At 52.3% G+C, this 20364-nt stretch overlaps 1 protein-coding gene across 1 annotated transcript in view; it reads right to left on the bottom strand.

The window, feature by feature from the left end:
- Positions 1-9972: 9972 nt before the first annotated feature.
- The window catches only part of CD9 (CD9 molecule), a 35485-nt gene continuing 25093 nt past the window's right edge, over positions 9973-20364 (bottom strand). The window contains exons 3-8 of the mRNA XM_004279026.4: positions 14905-15002; positions 14236-14310; positions 12566-12664; positions 12355-12444; positions 11654-11737; positions 9973-10485 (exon numbers count right to left, since the gene is read on the bottom strand). Of these exons, the coding sequence (XP_004279074.1) occupies positions 10420-10485; positions 11654-11737; positions 12355-12444; positions 12566-12664; positions 14236-14310; positions 14905-15002 (512 nt within the window). The 3' untranslated portion in view covers positions 9973-10419. The remainder of the gene's footprint in view (positions 10486-11653; positions 11738-12354; positions 12445-12565; positions 12665-14235; positions 14311-14904; positions 15003-20364) is intronic.

Raw genomic sequence — 20364 nt, 5'->3', positions numbered from 1 at the left:
TAAATAAACCGCATCATAACCTTACCCTTGTTTGCTGGGCTTTTCCTGGTCACCTCCCCTAACTGGCTCTTCCCGCCCTCCGCAACCTCTTTTGTCTTCTGCTGAGGGTGGTATTAAAGGTGAGGCTTACTCAGGTTTCCATCTCCCATGTAGGCGGGTTAGAAACTTTTGTTTGATTTTCTCCTGTGAATCTGTCTCACGTCAATTTAATTCTTAAATCAGCTAGAGGAGCCTGGAGGGTAGAGGAAAATGTCTTCCTCCCTGATAGCCCCTCCCCCATGGCTGTGGGTCTTCTCTAGCCGGCTTGGGCTTTGTGGTCCTGGGCGAGTCCACACCTTGTTTTTGTTAAAATTTTACTTATTTATTTATTTCGTTTTGGCTGCTTTGGGTCTTTGTTGCCGCGTGCCGGCTTTCTTTAGTTGAGGTGAGCGGGGGCTACTCATCATTGTGGTGCGCGGGCTTCTCACTGCGGTGGCTTCTCTTGTTGCGGAGCACGGGCTCTAGGCGTGCGGGCTTCAGCAGTTGTGGCACGCGGGCTCAGCAGTTGTAGCTCACAGGCTCTAGAGCGCAGGCTCAGTAGTTGTGGCACACGGGCTTAGTTGCTCCGCGGCATGTGGCATATTGCTGGACCAGGGCTCGAACAGTGTCCCCTGCATTGGCAGGCGGATTCTTTTTTTTTTTTTTTGCGGTACGCGGGCCTCTCACTGTTGTGGCCTCTCCCGTTTCGGAGCACAGGCTCAGCGGCCATGGCTCACGGGCCTAGCCACTCTGCGGCACGTGGGATCTTCCCGGACCGGGGCACGAACCTGTGTCCCCTGCATCAGCAGGCGGACTCTCAACCACTGCGCCACCAGGGAAGCCCCCAGGCAGATTCTTAACCACGGCGCCGAAGAGAAGTCCCATGCCTCTTTGCCTCTTATTTCCCCATGTGTTGAGAATGTAGAATAATCCACGTGTCTCCCTGTCGATTGAAAGAAAAAATGCACAACCTAAAAGTTGAGAATTATGTTTTATGTGGTGGACTTTCTGAGGACTTAAGCTCAGAAGAGAGCCTCTCCGGTAGCTCTGAGGGACTGCTCTGAAGAGGTAAGGGGAGGGCCAGGATACACAGGAGTTCCTGCAAAAAATCCCAAGTAGTCGGAACATCAAAAATTACTGTTGGATTCCCTGGCGGTCCAGTGGTTAGAACTCTGTGCTTCCACTGCAGGGGGCACAGGTTCCATCCCTGATCAGGGAATTAAGATCCCGCATGCCATGCGGTGCAGCTAAAATAAATAAGTAAATAAATAAAAAGCTTACTGTTAATTAAAGAAAAACCACCAGATATCCCAAGTTAATGACTTTAGTGCTTTTCTGCGTATGGGAAGATGCAAGAGTCTGGGTTCAGTGAAATCCATCCCTTTGATGTGCACCTTAACTATCTAGGGCCAGTATATATCTAGGGCCTGCTTTTCTCCATCCTGAATCCCCTCTGGTACACAGTCGGGGCCGCTGCAGTGGCTGGTGGCTTGGCGGCCACAACATTCTTTGTTTACTGATATAGCAGGCAACATTTTTCATCCACAGGGAAAAATGAGGACTATAGCCTGGGAGACAGACTCTCAGGGAGCTCTGAAGAACTGCTCCAAAGAGGGGGCAGGTCAGTACATGTATGATTTTAGTGAAGGGGGATCCATGAAGTGAAGCCCACATTTTGGCAGAAGGTTGCTGCTCGTCACGAGGGACAGATATCTCTGTTAATGATTTTAGCGCTTTTCTAGATATGAGAAGATGCAAGAAATTGGGCTCATAAGATCTTCTCCTGAAAATATCGAACTATCTGAAGGACTGTTCTGCCAGTTTTTCCCAGAGCACAGAGACCCTCATTCCTGATCTCCACCCTGGACTCCTTTCAGGATGTGTTGAAGGTCAGCGGCTGCAATGGCTCACGACTTCATTCTTGTAGAACAAGATGGTGAGCGACAATTTTTAGCTGGCATCCCTGACTCCTAGGGCAGTACTGAGGGTCAGGTGGACAGCCCAAACTCTGCTGAGATCTATGGGTTCTTGCAGGGGGTGTTAGAACAGCCCGCACTGGGTCCCTCACTGCCTGACTTGGCCAAAAGGTCAGCTCTGCCTCCGTGGGACATTGCAAAGTAGAGGGGATTCTATCCTGGAATCAGATCTGGTCCTGTCTGCATCGCCACAGGGGAAGCAGATGGTTTGGGGAAATCCAATTTAAAAGGAAAGAAATCGAATTAGCTCTCCGGGGGTCTGCCAGCCAATGCCTGAGTGAAAACTATTACATTAGCTGCTCAGGCCTCTCCAAGCCAGCATTAAAACTGTGGGTGGGGTGGGCTGAGCCGGAGAGCAGAGAACTTAGCTTGGTGGAATAAAGTCCTAAGACTCCGATGATCCCTGGCTTGGGACCCAGGAACCTGCAGCTGACTCTGCCATTGACTTTCCACGGTTCTTAGACCCTCCCTGTAACTTCCCTTTCCCCAAGACCCACACGCATAATCCCAGCCCTCCCGGAGTGTGGTCACACTTATGTAGGGAGAACATACTTCAACAGGCCTATTTACTCCGAGTATTCCATTGAAGATCCCCTTGGGGTGTGAGTGCTATGGGGCGGAATCATCTAGGGAGGCTGTCCCAGGTGGTCCTTGAGCCAGTCAGCTCTAACGGGGAAATGTGTCCAAGGAAGTTCTTTTTGCCTAATTTCCTGTGCTTGGGAGACCATGGGGCATCCTGAACATGGACACTGCTCCCTTCACCATAACCCCTGGGACCAGGGATCAGTGTCCTGACAAGAGGTGCCAGTAGGGATGCTTCTCATTGGATGGTGCCAACTACCGTTTAGATCCGTGTTTTGGGGCTGCGTTGGGTCTTAGTTGCGGCACGTGGGGTCTTCACTGAGGCGAGCGGGAGCTTTCGTTGCGGTGTGGGCAATGATCTTTGTTGTGGCGCGTGAGCCTCTCTCTAGTTGTGGCTCCAGGGCGCGTGGGCTCTGTAGTTATGGCGCACGGGCTTAGTTGCCCCACGGCATGCGGGATCTTAGTTCCCCGACCAGGGATCGAACCTGCGTCCCCTGCATTGGAAGGCGGATTCTTTTTTTTTTTTTGCGATACGCGGGCCTCTCACTGTCGTGGCCTCTCCCGTTGCGGAGCACAGGCTCCGGACGCGCAGGCTCAGCGGCCATGGCGCACAAGCCCAGCCGCTCCGCGGCACGTGGGATCTTCCCGGACCGGGGCACGAACCCGTGTCCCCTGCATCGGCAGGCGGACTCTCAACCACTGCGCCACCACGGAAGCCCGAAGGCGGATTCTTTACCACTGGACCACCAGGGAAGTCCCTAGATCCTTTCTGCTAAGGGAGCTTCATTGTGAGATCAGAGAGAAGCAGAGATGCCATATGCAGAGCCGGGATGAGCCCCTGTCCTGGGCTTCTGTCAGGTCTGTTGTACGATGCAGACGAGAAGCGCAGAAATGCAGAAGTCATGGTGTGGCTGCCGAGAGGCTGAATATCCTCCCCCAGAATCCCATTAGTTAAGGGTTGGGGTGCTCTCTTCTTTGCACCTTTGTTACCCCAAAAATGGGGTCGCTTCCTGGTGGACGTCAAGCCAAAAGACTCAGCCACGCCAAAGAGCGGGAAGAGGAAGGATTTATCACTTGCAACAAGTAGGGAGGACGCTGGGGGTCTTTCCCAAAGCAGGGTCCTTTCTGAAACAGCAAAATTGGGTAAGGGTCCGTGCATATTCAGGAAGGGGCTTGAGTTGAGGGGAATTCAGCCTAGAATCGGGGCAAAGGTTGACGGAGTCCCAGCTTTAGTTGATTGAAATCCTAGGGTCAGAAAAGGTCAACAGCTGGGAGTCCCCTGGTAGCCTAGTAGTTAGGATTCTGGGCTTTCACGGCTGTGGCCCGGGTTCAATACCTGGCTGGGGAACTGAGATCTCTGCGGCCAAAAAAAAAAAAAAAAAAAGTCGAGATCATCATTCCGATCTCCACCTGCGTTGGGGCCTTAGTTCAAAGGTATGTATCAGACTGTTATGCTCCTTGGGGAGGAACTAGGACCCTGTTTTATGGCTCAACTATTGTGTCTTGACTGCTTTTCCTGTGTTCCTGCATTCCTTTGTTCCCTTAAGATCATTGATTACTGAGACCTGTTCGAGGGCAAGCACTGTGTCCAGGCTTAGATCACAAACTGGCTTAGGCCAAGGACGGCTTCTCTGTCAAGAAAACTATGCCTGGTTCTCTTTCTCTGGGGACCCCCTACCCTATCTGCTCACATCTTGAACAGCCCAACCATGGCACTGTATATGGAAAAAACATGCAACAATTTCAGAGATAAAGCATTATTTTGAAATATTTTGGGGTTGTCCATGGAAATATTCACCATTCCTATTACTTTAATCTTTACTAGAGGTCCTCCCCTCACCCTTGCACCCCAAGTGAAAAAAAAATAGAGAGAGCCCTGGTTCCGTGAGTATTCGCTGGGAGACCTACGTCTTTATGAGGTCTCTAAGATGCAAGGGATGTAGGAGTTCCTCAAGTCCCCATCTCCAGGCTCTCCTGTTCCCCTGCTGCTCCCCATAGCCCAGGACCCACTGCTCTATCAGGCAGCCCTGGTTTCAAGGAGTTTTCTTGGCATTATGGCAAAATCTGTTCCCTGTGAGTTCTACCCATGAACTCTCGCTGTGGCCCCTGGGACAACATATACCCCTGGTCCACCTTATAGTTCTCTAGATACTTGCAAACAAAGTTTGTTGTGTTGTTGGTTCCCCATCCTTGCCCAGGTTCGAATCCCCTGGTCCCTCACTCTTTCCTTGGAAGACAGGGTTCTAGTCTGCCTGCTCCGGGTCTCTGGAGTTGGTCACCTTCCTTTCTGAGGAGGCCCCAGACTGGAGCATGATACTGCTGTGGGGCCTGACTGCTGCATCCGTGGCTTTATTTTCTCCCTCCACCTGGACATCTACCTCTCTGGATGGAGCCCAGGACAGCCTTACCTCACAGATTTGGCTTCAGTTAGGTTTGTGATAAGCTACATTTTCATGTCTTTTTCCAAACGATATTGTTTTCTATCTTGTATTTATGGAATTGAGGTCTTCCAATGAAAAGGTGTTCCAGTATGTTTTTGTTAAATCTCCTCCTGCGATATTAATCCTGGGAGGCACCACTGTGTAAAATGTGCAATAAGACCAACAAAGTACAGACCTGGATTCCAATCTGTATCTAGTATATTAACTGGATGATCTTGGGACAAATATGTAACTTCTCTGAACCTCAAGTTCTCCAGCTGTAAGATGGAATCAAACACATCTGGGAATTCCCTGGCGGTCCAGTGGTTAGGACTCAGCACTTTCACTGCCAGGGCCCAGGTTCAATCCCTGGTTGGGGAACTAAGATCCCATAAGCCGTGTGGCGCGGTCAAAAAAAAAACAAACCAAAACAACACCAGCGAGACACTCACATCTCATTTGCCCCTTTTCCACTTTCACTGTAGATTGGAAGAACTAGATCCTCGTGTTCTCAGCTTCCTTTATGGCTCTGAGTACCCGTGTGTCAGATTTTGCCTAATGATTCACAGATGGAAGTTGGCTTCCAGTCTGTCGGGAGAAGCTTTTGCATTTTAGATAGAAAGGGTAGTTGTATGCAGCATTCGCCCTTCTCCCCACTTCCTGCCGTGAATGTAGAGATGTTCGGAGTTGTGGCAGCTACCTTGTGACCATGGGGTACAAGCCAAGAGAATCACAGCGATGCCATTTTTGACAGTGCCTTGCTACTAAACCAACACCTGGGGTTGCCTCTGGACTTATATGGGGGATAAACACTATTATCCAACCAGACAAACATGTTATTAACTTACTCAGCTCCTTGAAGCGTAAGGATCAGGAACTCTGCTAAACGTGTTATACTGATTGCTTGACCTCATTCACTGATTATTTATTCCTGTTAAGATATATCCTTTGGGTGTTATAATCCATTATTCTAGACCCTGAGATCTCTTTGAACTATAATTTGTTACCCAAGTTACTGGGTATTTCTCAGAGCTTTGTGAAACCTACAGTGTTTAATAATATTCCAAGTTATCATTAAAAACATTGACCGAGGTAGGGCAAAGCAGGGCCCTGTAGCTCCCCGGGGGAGCCTTCTGCCCTTGGATGGGGGCTGGACTCACCCAGCTATGGTTCCGCCTACTTGCGCTGTTTAGGTCCACTCATACTTTTCCATCTTGCGCCCAAGAAGCTGATAAGATGCCCTAGCCTGTCAGTGAAATAAAAATTCACCGTACCCCTGCAGTGTCCTAATGCACTAGTTGAAACCTCCTTCCTGGGGGAGGGAAACAATAGGGGTCTGGAACGAATGCTGGGATACAGAGGGGGTCTTGGCTCCAACCTTGCATCCCTTGACTCGACTCTGGAGGATGAGGGATGTGGAGAGGTGGGCCCTCGTGAGGAGAGTGCCAGGAGTGTGGGGATTTTCAAGCACTTTCTGTCCTGAAGGGCACCAGGTGCAGTAATAACCTTTTACTATCCAGCTGTCTCTATTCATATTTGTTGCCCTTGGGCTGCATTTCACAGTTGAACCCAGAGGCCAACATACCCGCTATATCCTCTTTTGCTCAAGGGGATTCTTTCTGGACCCACAGCTCTTGTTGCTATTGGCTGTCAATTGCCTGTTTGTAAAAACTTCCTGAGAGCTCTGGGCCATCTTGGTTTTCCCTCTGCTGCAGAGCTTCCCCTGGTCCTGGTGGCCAGCAGAGCAGGCTCGTTCCGGCTGGACTGAGGGCAGCGAGGGCGGACCAGCTGGCTCCTTCCCGGGTGTCTGCCAGCTCTCACGATCCCTCCTCTCCTGGTCCTGGGCCCGGCCTGCAGGTCAGAGGGTGGCTGAGTCCTTATGATGTGCTGATCCCCCCACCTGACAGCTGACTGGTCAGGGGTAGATATTCCACTGCAACTGGGTCAGACTTTCTCTCCTAAAAACTTCAAGTGGGGGGCTACCCTGGTGGCACAGTGGTTGAGAATCTGCCTGCTAATGCAGGGGACACGGGTTCGAGCCCTGGTCTGGGAGGATCCCACATGCCGCGGAGCAACTAGGTCCGTGAGCCACAACTACTGAGCCTGCGCGTCTGGAGCCTGTGCTCTGCAACAAGAGAGGCTGCGACAGTGAGAGGCCCGTGCACCGCGATGAAGAGTGGCCCCCGCTTGCCGCAACTAGAGAAAGCCCTCGCACAGAAGTGGAGACCCAACACAGCAAAAACAAACAAACAAACAAATAAATAATTAAAAAGCCAAGCATTTGAAGCCCTTTAAAAACAAACAAACAAAAAACTTCCAGTGGGGCTGGTGGAGGTTGTCTCTGTGTAAGCCTGGGAGCTGAACACCTGCTCTCTTTCCACCCCTCGTAGACTGAGTAGCAGAGACAATTGGTGTCTTTGGAGAGCAAAACACAGCACCCAGAAGCGGAGAGCTGCAGGAGTGCCCAGTCCGTGGTTCCAGGATCTTCCACAGCTTAACTGTGTTTCCATGTTTGGGTTCCATGAGATACTACCTGTGTTCTTAATAAACTGTTCGCTTTCGCTGAAGCTACCCAGGTGGTCCATTATTTATGACAAACGGAAAGACAGGGTATAACTGAGGCATTCCTCAGTTTACGTAGCAGCAATCTGTTTTGCTGACTCCACTCTCTCCGGCAAAGAAGCCAGGACTGGGAAGTGTGTATACGGGACCTGCTTTTCCTAGCGGGAGCTGGCAGTCACGAGCAGGGTGGATATTACCTTTTTTTTGGCGTGCGGGATCTTGGTTCCCTGACCAGGTATTGAGCCCATGGCCCCTGCAGTGGAAGCACAGAGTCCAAACCACTGGACCGCCAGGGAAGTCCCCAGGGTGAATACTACCATCATTCAGGGATTGTGATGCCGTGAATTAAGACAGTCTCACTCACTGTGAGATAAAACAAACGATTGGCCTGTTATGCCCACAACTGAAATAGTAGTTAGCCTTCAAGTGCTCAAATTAGTAAGGGACTGAGGCCACAGAACAGCAGAGAGACCCAAGGATGCGAACCCCGCTTGGATTTGTTTTGTTAATTGTGGTAGAATAAACCTAGCTGACAACTTACCATTTTAACCACCTTTAGGTGTACAGCTCGCTGGCACTGCGTACATTTCACAGTGCTGTGCAGCCGTCATCACTATCTACCTCCACGCCTTTTTCTTTATCCCAAACGGAAACTCTGCACTCATGATACAATAACTCCCCATTCTCCTCTCCCCAGCCCCTGCTTACCTCCAATCTACTTACTGTCTCTATGAAGCTGCCTATTCTAGGTACCTCATATAATTGGGATCGTCCAGTATTTGTTCTTTTTTGTCTGGCTTATTTTGCTTGGCATAACGTCTCCAAGGCTCACCCGTGTTGTAGATGTGTTGGAATTTCATTTCTTTTTGAGGCGAAATCATACAGTAAGTCCCCTACATACAAACGAGTTCCATTCCGAGACGACGTCTGTAAGTCCAATTTGTTCGTATGTCCAACCAAGTTAGCCGAGGTACCCAACTAACACAATCGGCTACACACCGCTGCTTTTACTCTTGCTTCCGGACATCCTGGGCTTGAAATAAAAATACTGTACTACTATACTCTACACAGTACTGTACAAAGTGCACAAAAGCACAACCACTTGTAGAGGATGCACGCACGTGACCATGTACGCCAGACACGAGAACTAACTTAGGTGACTGGACGTGCGAAGGCACGCTGGCGTCTTTGAAAGTTTGCAACTGGAAGGTTCGTATGTAGGGGACTTACTGTATTCTGTTGTATGGATCTACCACATTTTGTTTATCCCTTCACCTGCTGATGGACATTTTTGGGTTGTTTTCACCTTTTGCCTCTCGTGAATAACGCTGCTGTGAACATCGGTGTTCTGATTTTTTAATGTAATGGTGTTCAGGGCCATTTTGGTTCTCTCTCTCTTTTTTGAATGTGGAGAAAGAGCCCAGACTGAATCAAGGAGTGATTCAGATAAAAACAGGAGTGATTCAGAAGATAAAAACAGGTTTGCTACGCTTCTGTACTTCCCCTCTTGTGGTGCTCATCTCACTCCGTCGTAATTGCTGGCTTGATGCTCTGAACCGCTCACTAGATTTTAGGCTCTCTGAGTGAAGACCGTCTCCCGCACGGTGGCTTGGTGAGGGTGACTGACATCCCCCAGCATGCCTCTTCCTCCTCCTTTCTGGTTAGAGTGGAGCACAACCGGAGGTGGAAATGGAGCAGCAGGCATTCCGCAGCTCACACAGATGGCTGCCGCTTTGCTGGCTTACTCAGGTTCTCCACATCCCAGCCGGTGTGTGCTCGGGTCCACCGCGTCGGGTCCTCGCCTCTGCAGGACCCACGCCACCATCATCAAGAACAAGAACAGACGTGGATTTGTCTGTCCTCGTGGGCTCCACATTCTCGATCTCGCCCACGTTACATCAAACTGTCCTCCCTGACTCTCTGCCTGTGGGCGTCAAGTTCCAACGTCGGAAGCAAAGATCATAGTCTTATAGAGACTGCTTAACCAGCTCCAGCGATTGTGTAAGGTCAAATCCCTGTAAGAAAAGTTATTTAATATTCTGCTTCTGTTTAAACCCCGATGAGTATACCCTCATTTACTCATGCACTAGGCAATAGGTGCTAGGTGCTGAGGGTGTAGCAGGGAATAAAACAAAGTCTGGGCCACTGGGGACCTCATGTTTACTACTGTAACCTCAAGACACATCACATTGCTGCAAGAAAGAGTCCCGGGCTAGGCTCCAGTGTTGATGTGTGAACAACGGTGAGATCTTGGATCAAAATCCCTTCATCCCTCCATGCCCTCACTAGTAAAGTAGGGAGACCAACCTTCCCACCTACTTCTCATGTACGCACAGAGCAAAGAGCAGGTGAAAAACATTTGAAAAAATAAGCAGCTCTAAAAAAAATGTAGGGAAGCAAAACCCCAGAACCAGTTTGGGATGTTGTCATCATCTTTTATTATGTATCAAATTGTCTTTAACATAAGTTACAACCTGATTAAACTTGATAGACATTTTTATCTATTTAAAGACACACACAAAAATCTCTTTATATACAATATCTTTTGCCTAGAGCCTAGCAAATATAGTACCTTTCAATGCAGGATTTCTGCTTAACATAATAAGCAAAAACAAATGACCAAAAAAATATAAACCAGAGCAAACCCAAATCCCTTAACTACAAATATCAATATTGAATAAAGCATTAAAAACACAAACGTAGAATAACTTTTTTGTTTAGAAATGCAGAATGAATACTAAAGTTAGTGGCAAAGAAAAACAAAAAAAAAAAACCACACACACAAAACAACACGGAACCCCGAGAAAACAACCAACAGTCTTCAGGGGTGACCTTTCCTGCTCGCGGCTGCAGCGCTGCCTCTAGACCATCTCTCGGTTCCTGCGGATGGCGCAGCACAGGATCATGCTGAAGATCATGCCGAATATCTGGAAGACAGGAAGGGGTGTGAGCAAGTATGTGGCTGTGCTGCGGGAAGGCGGAGGGAGAGGGGAAGACAGGAGACACGCCGGCCGCTACAAATGACAAGGGGAAGGCGCCCACGAGGCCAAATGAGGTAAAGGGTGTGAAGCAGGAGAAATGTAAGTAAGACAGTGGAGGGACTGCTGACCAGGGGATTCTGAGTCTGCAGCCGTCGGCCGCTGCAGGCCGCACAAGCCAGCTCCCTGGGAACTCTCAAGGTGAGCATTCTTAAATTGAATGCTCCAACGCCAGCTATTCCTGTAGTGTCTACAGGCCAATACTTTCACTTCCCTCTTTGCGTACGTCTGTGTTTTCTATTCTAGTTTTAAAGGTATTGTCATGCCTTTTACTGAAAGCTACTTCAAGCCTTTCCTAGATGCAGAGGAGGGGTGTCAATTACCCCTAAGACAGGAAGCGATTCTCTCTCTGGGGGGGTCTTTGCAAGGGGCAGAGGAAGGCTGTGTCCCCTACAGAGTCCCATCACTCCCTTGTGGGGGAAGACGGGTGACCCCAGGGAAGCTGGCCGGCCCCTGGTGGCTTCTGGGGGCTCCTGACATGAGAGTAGATTGTTGGAAGCTTTCAGTCTCCTCCTGGTTTTCCACCTTGGGGTGTCTTTCTGACCACAGTGGGAGGGGAGACAGTTCACATCCATGTTGCTTTTACTGAACTACTTTCGTGGGGCAAAGAAAAGCAGGTGCGCGGTGAGAACATGTTCTTAAGATGATCCCGGGATCACTAACAGGTCTGGGTGGTCTACATCCTTGCTGTTCCAAGTGTGGTCTGTGGACCAGACACGGCGGAATCACCTCATATTTATCCCTGCACCTTGATGGTTATGGGAATGGATTCTGGAGAGACAGTGAGTTCAAATCCCAGATGCTTCACTCCTGACCTCAGAGACTCTGATCAATGTACTCAACCTCTCTGTCTCTCCGGGCCCGAGTCTGTGAAATGGGAATATGAATAGTTCCCGAGTCTGTGAAATGGGAATATGAATAGTTCCCACTTCGTGGATACGGCGAGGCGTACATCAGTTGATAAATTAGTTGATTAGCTAAAGCAGTGCCTGGCCAGAGCAAGGGCTTAATCAATCTTAATTACTAAGATTCCCTCCCCATGCCCCCCGGCACTCACCATCACCACGGCAATCCCGATGCCCACGGCGCCGATGATGTGGAATTTGTTTTGGAAGACCTCTTCGATGGCCTCAGGGCAGGACTTGGGGGGGCAAACCAAGACGCAGGTCATACACGGTCCTGCTCCAGGCTCCCCCCTACCCCCCACGGCACCCATCTCATACCCGGAGCGCTGGTGGTCCCAGAGCAAGGGCTGGGGACTGGCTGGTGGATGGAAAGGAGAACCAGGAGAGAGATGGGAGGTGGGTCCCCAAAATTTGGGCAAGAAATCAGGGAGGGAGGAGGGATGAGCCCCTGCTTTGGGGTCCATGTCTTATGTGGCCATAGGGTTACCTCCTATTATTCTGAAGTTTGGACATTGGCTCTAGCTCACAACCATGGGCTGCTCACAAGTCTATAAAGCAGGAGTCCAGGCCTGGGAGCATCGCCCACGCACGACGGCTGGAGGGCCCCGTCGTTGCAGGGAGCTAGAACACTTTGTTATTTCCCTGGCCTTTGTTTTGCTGCCCTTGAGGAAACAGACGCCCAGGGCAGGGGAGAAAGGAGATGGCCACCTTGGGTCCTTCCCAGGGGGAAGAGGTGTTTAGGAAGCACTGGGATGCTGTCCTCCCAGATCCAGGGAGCCGAATGCAAGTCCACTTTGGCAGGATTTGCCCAGAGCATCTGGGCCGGGCACAAGGGTCTTGCCCGTAAGCTTACCTTCGTCGTGAGGTTGTCGAGTATGTCCTTTTTGGGGCAGATGTCTGAGATAAATTGTTCTACTCCCCCAGCCAAACCACAGCAGTCCAACTGCAGAGGGAAGGACAGGGATGGGGGTGGGAGAGATAAATAAAGAGGACTGAAATAGAGATGCACACATGTTCTGAAGAAAGGCAAGGAGAAGGGCAGCGTCTTAGCGAAGCCAGTGTACCGCGTAGTGGATGGCTTTCAGCGTCTCCCGCTGGGGCTCGTCCTTGTTTTTCAGCTTGTTGTAGGTGTCCCTGTAAAATTCCTGGACTTCCTTGATCACCTGGGATGCACAGACAAGAGAGGAGCAGAGATGGCTTCTTTATGAACGAACGAACGTCACCTGTTCCGTCTTGTTCACGTGCAGCCACAAGTTCCCGGAGCGGACAAGCCACTGGACTAGGACCTCCCCGCCTCGGGGCCTCCGGGGTCCCCCCTCATCTCCTCCCACATCCTCTAGGAACCGCTCCAGCCATTTCCCCTTCTTTTTGCACCTTTGGTTGGTCCCTTCAGCCCCACTTGGCTCCTTCCCTTCTACCTAGAAACAAAATTAAATTGCCTCAATCTAAGGAACTAAAAACAAAAAGCCTACTCCTGATTCGGCTAGTTTTTCAGGCTTCCATCTTTTTTCCTTCACTCAGAGACTGGGTGACTTTTGGCAAATTACCAAACCTCTCTGTACATGAGTTTCTGCGTACGTAGAATGGAGATCATAATAGTCCCCACCTCAGAGGTTATGGCGAGGATTTAAAGGTGATATTGCATTAAGCCTGTAGCTAGCGTTTTATAATATGAAGGAAGTAGCGTTATGCTTCTGCACCGGGTGCATCCGGGTTTAAGAATGCCTGTAGGGCTTCCCTGGTGGCTCAGTGGTTGGGAGTCTGCCTGCTGATGCAGGGGACACGGGTTCGTGCCCTGGTCCGGGAAGATCCCACATGCCGCGGAGCGGCTGGGCCCTTGAGCCATGGCCACTGAGCCTGCGCATCCGGAGCCTGTGCTCCGCAACGGGAGAGGCCACAACGGTGAGAGGCCCACGTACCACCAAAAAAAAAAAAAAAAAGCCAGTATCCAGGGTCTCTCTTCTTTGGCCCCTCCTGCTAAACATGACAAGACAGCCCTTCCTGAAACACTGTTCTGATGCAGCCCACCCTGGTCCCCCACTGAGCCCACCCTCAGCTGTGCTCAGACCCTTTCTTTGCCGGGAAGGTCCAGCCTCCACCAGCTTTCCTCCTGAAATCCTCTCTCTCCTTCCGGGTTTAGGTCAACACCCCTCTCTCTCCGTGAAGCCAGAAGAGAGTCCCCTTCCCCACGCCGGCTTTCAAATCCCACGGGGCTTCTGATTATAAATGGCTTCTGAGACACTAGTCAAATGCATGTCTTTCTCCCACACTAGGGGCCACAGCTCCTTGGGGTGGGGACCACCACCCACGCATCTCTGGCCCCCGGCGAGTGGGGTGCAGCCCTTGGCTGGTGGTGGCACGGACTTAGAGATGAGGGGAGGGACCGGGGGTGGGTGTGGTGGGTCCGGGCCAGACGAAGCCACATTTCCCTAAGTCGTGTTCCAGAGAAGTTGAGGGGAGGGCTGCTGAGGTGTGAGGGGCAGACACACTGACCCAACAATACTACCCGAACACCCACTCCGTGCCAGCGCCGTCCAGGGCACGGGAAGCAGTGGCCGGCACTCACCCGCCCAGGGTAGTGTGAACACTCGCATTCCCTTCCCTGGGGAGCTCCCCTCAGAGGCACGTCTGATGGCTGAAGGCCAAAGGCCGAAGCAAGGGACCAGCTGGGACACCCTTCCACCGCCATCACCCCATCCCCTAACTCCCAAGAGACCTTACGGGAAAAACCTACCTCATCCTTGTGGGAGTATCCCCAGATGGCCGCAGCGATTTCAATGGCAAATATCACCAAGAGGAAGCCAAAGAACTGGAAGGGAAAGGGCTGGAGTGAGGCACAGTCCCAGCCGGCCGGCTGGAACGAGCATCTGGGGACCCGGGCTCTGGGGGCGGGAAGGGATGCCTGGAAGGGACGGGAGGGGGTCCACAGAACTACCAGCGCCCTGCCAAGGCCAGGAGGGGAAAGCCGCAGGAGGAGAGAGTGGCACAGACCCCAGAACTGATATTTCTAAGGTGTCAGCGAAGAGTCAGCGATGAAACACCCTCACCTGCTCACAAAAACCAGAGATTTGAGGAAAGAAGGAGGTGAATACAACCCAGAGTTTGAGGAAAATTGTAACAAATTTTGAAACAAGAAGGGGAGGCGAAGGTACCTGTGGATTCACGGAAAAAAAGCAAACGTGGTCCTCGACAAAGGGAAAAACAAAGTCCTGGCATTTAGTTGCCTAAGGGAAGTGATGAGACAGAGGCTCCAGAAAGGAAGAGGGGCAGCGTGTCATCCCGGGGCCGGGGATGGGGGCAATGAGATGGGCACCCGCTCTGCCCCGTCCCGCCCCCTGGTCTGTGGGATCTCGGGTGGGCACCCTGGGACACCAGGGGCTGTGGGCACAGAGGGGACACTCACCAATCCCAGCATGCACTGGGACTCCTGCACAGCCCCACAGCAGCCCAGGAAACCCACCAGCATCATGAGGGCGCCGGCTCCAATCAGAATGTAAACTCCTGAGGGCACAGGGCAGAGGACAGGACAAGGAGCTGTTAGCGGGGACGTGTAGGTGCTTCCTGATCTCGTTCCCTCTCCGCATCCTTACTGCCCCCGTCAAGGGCACAAGAGGCCCAAACAGCCTCCTCCCACCTGTCTCTCCTCTGGGACCCACCCATCAAGCCCCCATTCCCACCTTACCCTCAGCCCTCCTGGAAGATGCCCACTGCCCCCGCCCTAGGACACAGAACATCCACGGGAGCCCCAGATTCTACTCAGGACGGACCGGTCCAGTCTGCACCCGTCTCCAGCTGGATGGACCCACTCCCGCTAGTTAAATCAGACTCTCCAAACTTGGGCTAACGTCCTGAGGCTCTGACAAACCTCCTGCTGGCCTCTACCTGACACAAGAGGCGAGGAGAGCAAGGCTTCAGCAGGAAGGGGCTGTGCACACGCAGACACCCACGCTCTGGGCGGGCCAGCTCTGCCATATCCCCAGAGGGGATGCCTTCCCGCCCTGCTGCCTGGTGGCAGCCAGGCCTGCACACTTAGCAACGTCCGAGGGCACGAGAACCCTGCTCTAGTGCAAAGAACAGCCTGGGTGTCAGAAGACCCTTGTTCTGGTCCCAACTCTGCTACTAACTGCTGTGTGACCTTGGGTAAGATTACAATTTCCTTATTTCCTTAACAGTAAAATGAGGAGTTGGTTGCTAGAAAATTTCAAAAGATCCCTTATAGCACACCAGTGAGATCTTACAGCTGCAATTCAGTTACACCAGGTTGAGTGGAAAGGATCCTCCTTGCTAGAGGGAAGGTGAGTGACAAGGTTTCTAAACACTCAGTTGGGGTGTCCAGTGCAGAAAGGGTGGTGAAGGGCTGTGAGTTCCACAACTCTGGCCTGGGACAGGGGGACACAGTGGGACACAGCCCCGGCCCTAGTCATTCCACACTCCCCCAGGGAATGCCCAGAGGGGCCCATCGTTCAGTTATATTCCTGAGAAGCACAGCTGACCTGCAGTGACCACCCCCTTCCCCGGTTCCCTCCGCCAGCCCCCAGAGGCCCCGGGAAAACTGGCAAAGAAGTCCTAGGCCTCCCTGGCATCTGTCCACTGCCGGGAGGGGCCTCCTGTCACACGTCGAGAGCCCCAAATGCCTGGGTTTGAAAGCCGGCTCTGTGACCCTGGGAAGGCCACTTGTCTCTCTGTGTAACTGTCTTCCATCTGCAAACTGGGGACAGGAAAAATGCCCACCGCAAGGATTGCTGTGAGGATTAGGCCATACGCTCCAAACGTCCACAACAAGTGGTAGCTGCTGCTAATCCTTCTAACTTGAATTTAAAAAATTTTAATCTTTTATTAAGGTATAGTTGACGTACAGTCAGCTACTGTCAATCTTCACAGTACGAAGGATGGACGACAGTTGGGAATAATCACGGTTGTGATGCCGAATTTCACAGACGTGCTGCTCCCTCCCTGCTGTCCCCTCGCTGGGAGCAGGGAGACCTCCCTAAAGCAGGCGTGCTTCGCCACAATGCACAACAGGACGCTGCGACGAGAACCCCGGCAGGTGTCACAGTGATTTCACCGTCCCACATCCGTACCCTCCTCACAGGCCGGAGCTGTGTAGGCAGCAAACCTCGCAGCGGCCCGTGGCTGAGACGCCCGGGCAGCACAGCGAGGGGCGCACACAAGGGAGCGTTTGTCCTCCACCCGTCCCCTCCCCACATCTGTCGTGATGTCAAGTCACGTGGCCTTGCTGGCAAACCCCGATGAATATGGGTATTGTTCCCGTGCACGCCCGGCCCAGACTGGGCAAGGGGACAAATGCAGCTTGTCTTGGAGTCAAGTCCCATCCTCCTAGGTCGTCCACTCCATGGGGCCACAGGCTGAACTTGGGGAGGCAGGTCCGCCCCGCCCACACAGGGCCACTGCAGGAGAAGGGGCAGCGCTTTCGGGTCTGGGCTCTGACTCGGGGACCCCAGTGAGCGGTAACACGGCCCCCGTTTCTCCCCGTCTCCTCATCTCTCCCCACTGGGGCAAGACAACAAAGGATGAGGTCCCTCCTTTGAGCTCCATCGCAGGGCTGAGTGGGGATGACCACACAGACGCGCTCTCTCTCCGTCCAGATCCCAGCCTGGCCGGGCGACCCTGGCAGAAGGCAGAGGAGTCAGGGTGGCGGCAACAGAGAGCCATTAAAGGAAAACGCATTTCCCATGCAGAGAGAACATTCTCCTAATGGGCCTGTCGGTTAATATTAAATATTCAATCTTGGTTGGGCTCAGCAGATGAAGATTTTAGGTCCAAGCGTCTTGGTTTTCAATGTTGCTCGGACAGCTGCTAGATCTGGGGTGTCTTGGCGTCACCCTCTCCATCCAGTGGGGGATGACGATGAGCAGTTCCCTGGTGGCTGTTCATGGGGATTTGGACGGCAGCCGTCAAGCCATAGGGCGGCTCAGCTATGAGGTGCAACCCCAGAAGCCTTCCATCCACTGCAGGCTGAGGGCTGCCGCTTCAAAGGGCCGTCCCGGGCTTCCCCTTGGACAGGCTCCGCCCGGTCTGCACCCCGAGCTTGTGAGCAGGGGCTGGCGGTGATAAATGACAAAGCATTCCCCTTTATAAAACAAGTGGATGTTAGCTTTCAGTCTGACTCATGGAAAAAGTTACGTGTCACGGAGCCTTCTCTGGGATTTTACTGTATTCACTTGCTTAAGGGCTGTTTGTTCTGCTTTCTTCAGGCTGACATTACAGGCCTACTCCAAAATAAATAAATAAATAAATAAAAGCTTCTAGTGAAGCAGTAGCATCTGCCGTGTCCTTTACACAAAAGCCTTTTTCCACCTGTTGATTGGGACTCTCGGCCTGGGGAAGGCAGGGGACACGTCAGCCTCCTGTCACCACCCCCATCCCATCTTGCAAACAGTGCTCCCCACACGTTCGTGTGCAGAACAAACTCCGGCCGAGCCTCTGGCCTCCACTTGCTGAGAACAGTTTACTGTCTCCAAATAAGTCAAGCAGGGGTTCCGAGGAACCCTAGGTCTGCTCCCGATGGCTCTCTCCCCGTCCCCGTCCAGCCCACTGATGGCTGGACCAAGGACTGAAGAAGGGCTGCTGGGCTTCTCGGCTGCTGGACCGAGAAGAAGAAGTTCCCCAATTCGTCTGCAGCCTGGGATTATGGATACCATTGACGGCCTGAATCTCCAGGGCCCGAACTGGAGAGAAGGCCCATATAAGGCTGTCAGCCGTTCTGGATCCACTAGAGACTGTTCTGAACGTTGCCAAGTTTCTTCCCTCGCTTCTCTGCCTGATTATGCATTCGTTCTCTACCTTGAAAGCTGTGGCCCTGCTGGAGAAAAGACACCCCTGGGTCCTTCAGGTTTCCTGAAGGGTCAGCTGCACGGCCAGGCTGGCCTGTGGGCTGCCCTGCAGATGGTCTGTACCCAAGTGCAAGGGACGGTCACCCATGATGTCAGGAAGAGCAGCCGGGACGGAGCTGGCACCCTCTGCTGGAAGAGGGGCTGTGGGTCAATGCAAAGGCTGATGTCACAGCCCGAGGGGGAAGGGGACACAGAGAACGAAGCCTCCTTGGCCCTTTGCCCGGCTGTGACAATTATTCAGTTGCCCAAAGCACTCAGCGAAGCGTGGGGCCCAGCCAGGCCCAAGTGGTCAGTCGCTGACTGTGTTCTATGTGATGTCACTTGCATCACCCTCCAAGCCCTGGGCTTCTGCCAGCAGAATGAAGTCTTCAAAGCCGAGCCCTTTCCCAGGAAGGGGGTCCAGTGCAGAGGGTTTGTATCTGTCTATGAGAGCTCAGGGGGCAGTGGCCACTTGTCCCTCAGTAGGGGTTTTGCTGTGTCTCTTTGGGATGTGCCTTTGGACCAGCTCCTGGCCACCTCAGGTAGGACCACAGGCCATCAGAAGGACGCCGCAATGACCAGGGGACCTGAGTCCTGGGAGATTCCTGGAGGCAGGCCTGGCCCCTCTGGCTGTATGCTTGTCACTCTCCTGCCACCTGCCTGACTTTCCTACCTGTCACCTGATGGGCTGCTGGTGCCGGGGGCCTGTCTCCCCCAACCACAATTGAGGCAAAGTCAAAAGGCCTAGGGAGGGACTTCCCTGGCGGTCCAGCCAGTGGTTGGTACTCTATGCTTTCACTGCCGAGGGCCCAGGTTCAATCCCTGGTCGGGGAACTAAGAGCCCATAAGCCACAAGGCCAAAAAAATAAAAAATAAAAAAGAGTGGATATATGTATAACTGACTCACTTTGCTGTACACCTGAAACTAACACAACATTGTAAATCAACTATACTCCAATAAAAAAAAAAATACACAGAATGAGCCAGAGTCCTAGATAACAAAACAGAAACTGGTCGTTGGAAGCGACCAGAGGTATGGAGTCAGGCACCCGCAGAGCATGGGGAGGCCGGGGACTCGCTCTAGGACAATGCCACCTGCTTGCACACGCCTGCTCCCAGATCTGCTCTCCCTGCGGAGGGTCCCCAGCTCCCTGTTGTGACGTGACGTGGAGAGCTCAAGGCCTGTCCTCAGCCCCTGACCCTACCCTGCAGTCCCACTGCCCCAGCTCACAGAGTGGCATTCCAGGCCTGCCGAGGCTGCCAAAAACCTCACAAAAGAATGCTGTAGCTAAAACAAGTCAGGGCCCCATGGAAACCTGCTCCCTAAAAACCCTGTGTGTGTAGTTTTCAATGTACTTTTTTTTTTTTAACTTTATTTATTTATTTTTGGCTGCATTGGGTCTTCATTGCTGCGCACAGGCTTTCTCTAGTTGCGGCGGGGGCTACTTTCTCTAGTTGCGGCGGGGGCTACTCTTCGTTGCGGTGCGCGGGCTTCTCATTGCGGTGGCTTCTCTTGTTGCGGAGCACAGGGTCTAGGCGCGCGGGCTAGTTGTGGCATGTGGCTCAGTAGTTGTGGCTCACGGGCTTAGTTGCTCCGTAGCATGTGGGATCTTCCCAAACCAGGGCTCGAACCCGCGTCCCCTGCATTGGCATGTGGATTCTTAACCACTGCGCCACCAGGGAAGGGCGTGTGTGTGTAGTTTTTAAAAAATGTATGCTGTGCTTTTCTTTCCCTTACTTTCTTTCTGACAATTGGGAGACACTCCCTAAAAAACCCCAACTAACAGCACCACCAAAAAGAGACGAAGGCAGGGAAACCATCCCCAGACCCAGGCGCCTGCGGGGACACCAGCTGGAGGCTGGCCCTGGGAGGCGGGAGGGGGTCATGCACCACTGGCCACCACGTTCTTCCTGAAGGTCTGGGTGATAACGCTCTTCAGACTGTTTGCTCCGTCTTTTTTTAAAAATAACTTCTTTGGTGGGTGGAAAGGAAATGACCAAACTTACACTTTGAGCCTGATGACATGACA

Source organism: Orcinus orca, chromosome 11 (assembly GCF_937001465.1).
Source record: "Orcinus orca chromosome 11, mOrcOrc1.1, whole genome shotgun sequence".
Lineage (NCBI taxonomy): Eukaryota > Metazoa > Chordata > Mammalia > Artiodactyla > Delphinidae > Orcinus > Orcinus orca.
The sequence above is the reverse complement of the archived record's forward strand: the minus strand, read 5'-3'. Positions and strand labels throughout refer to the sequence as shown.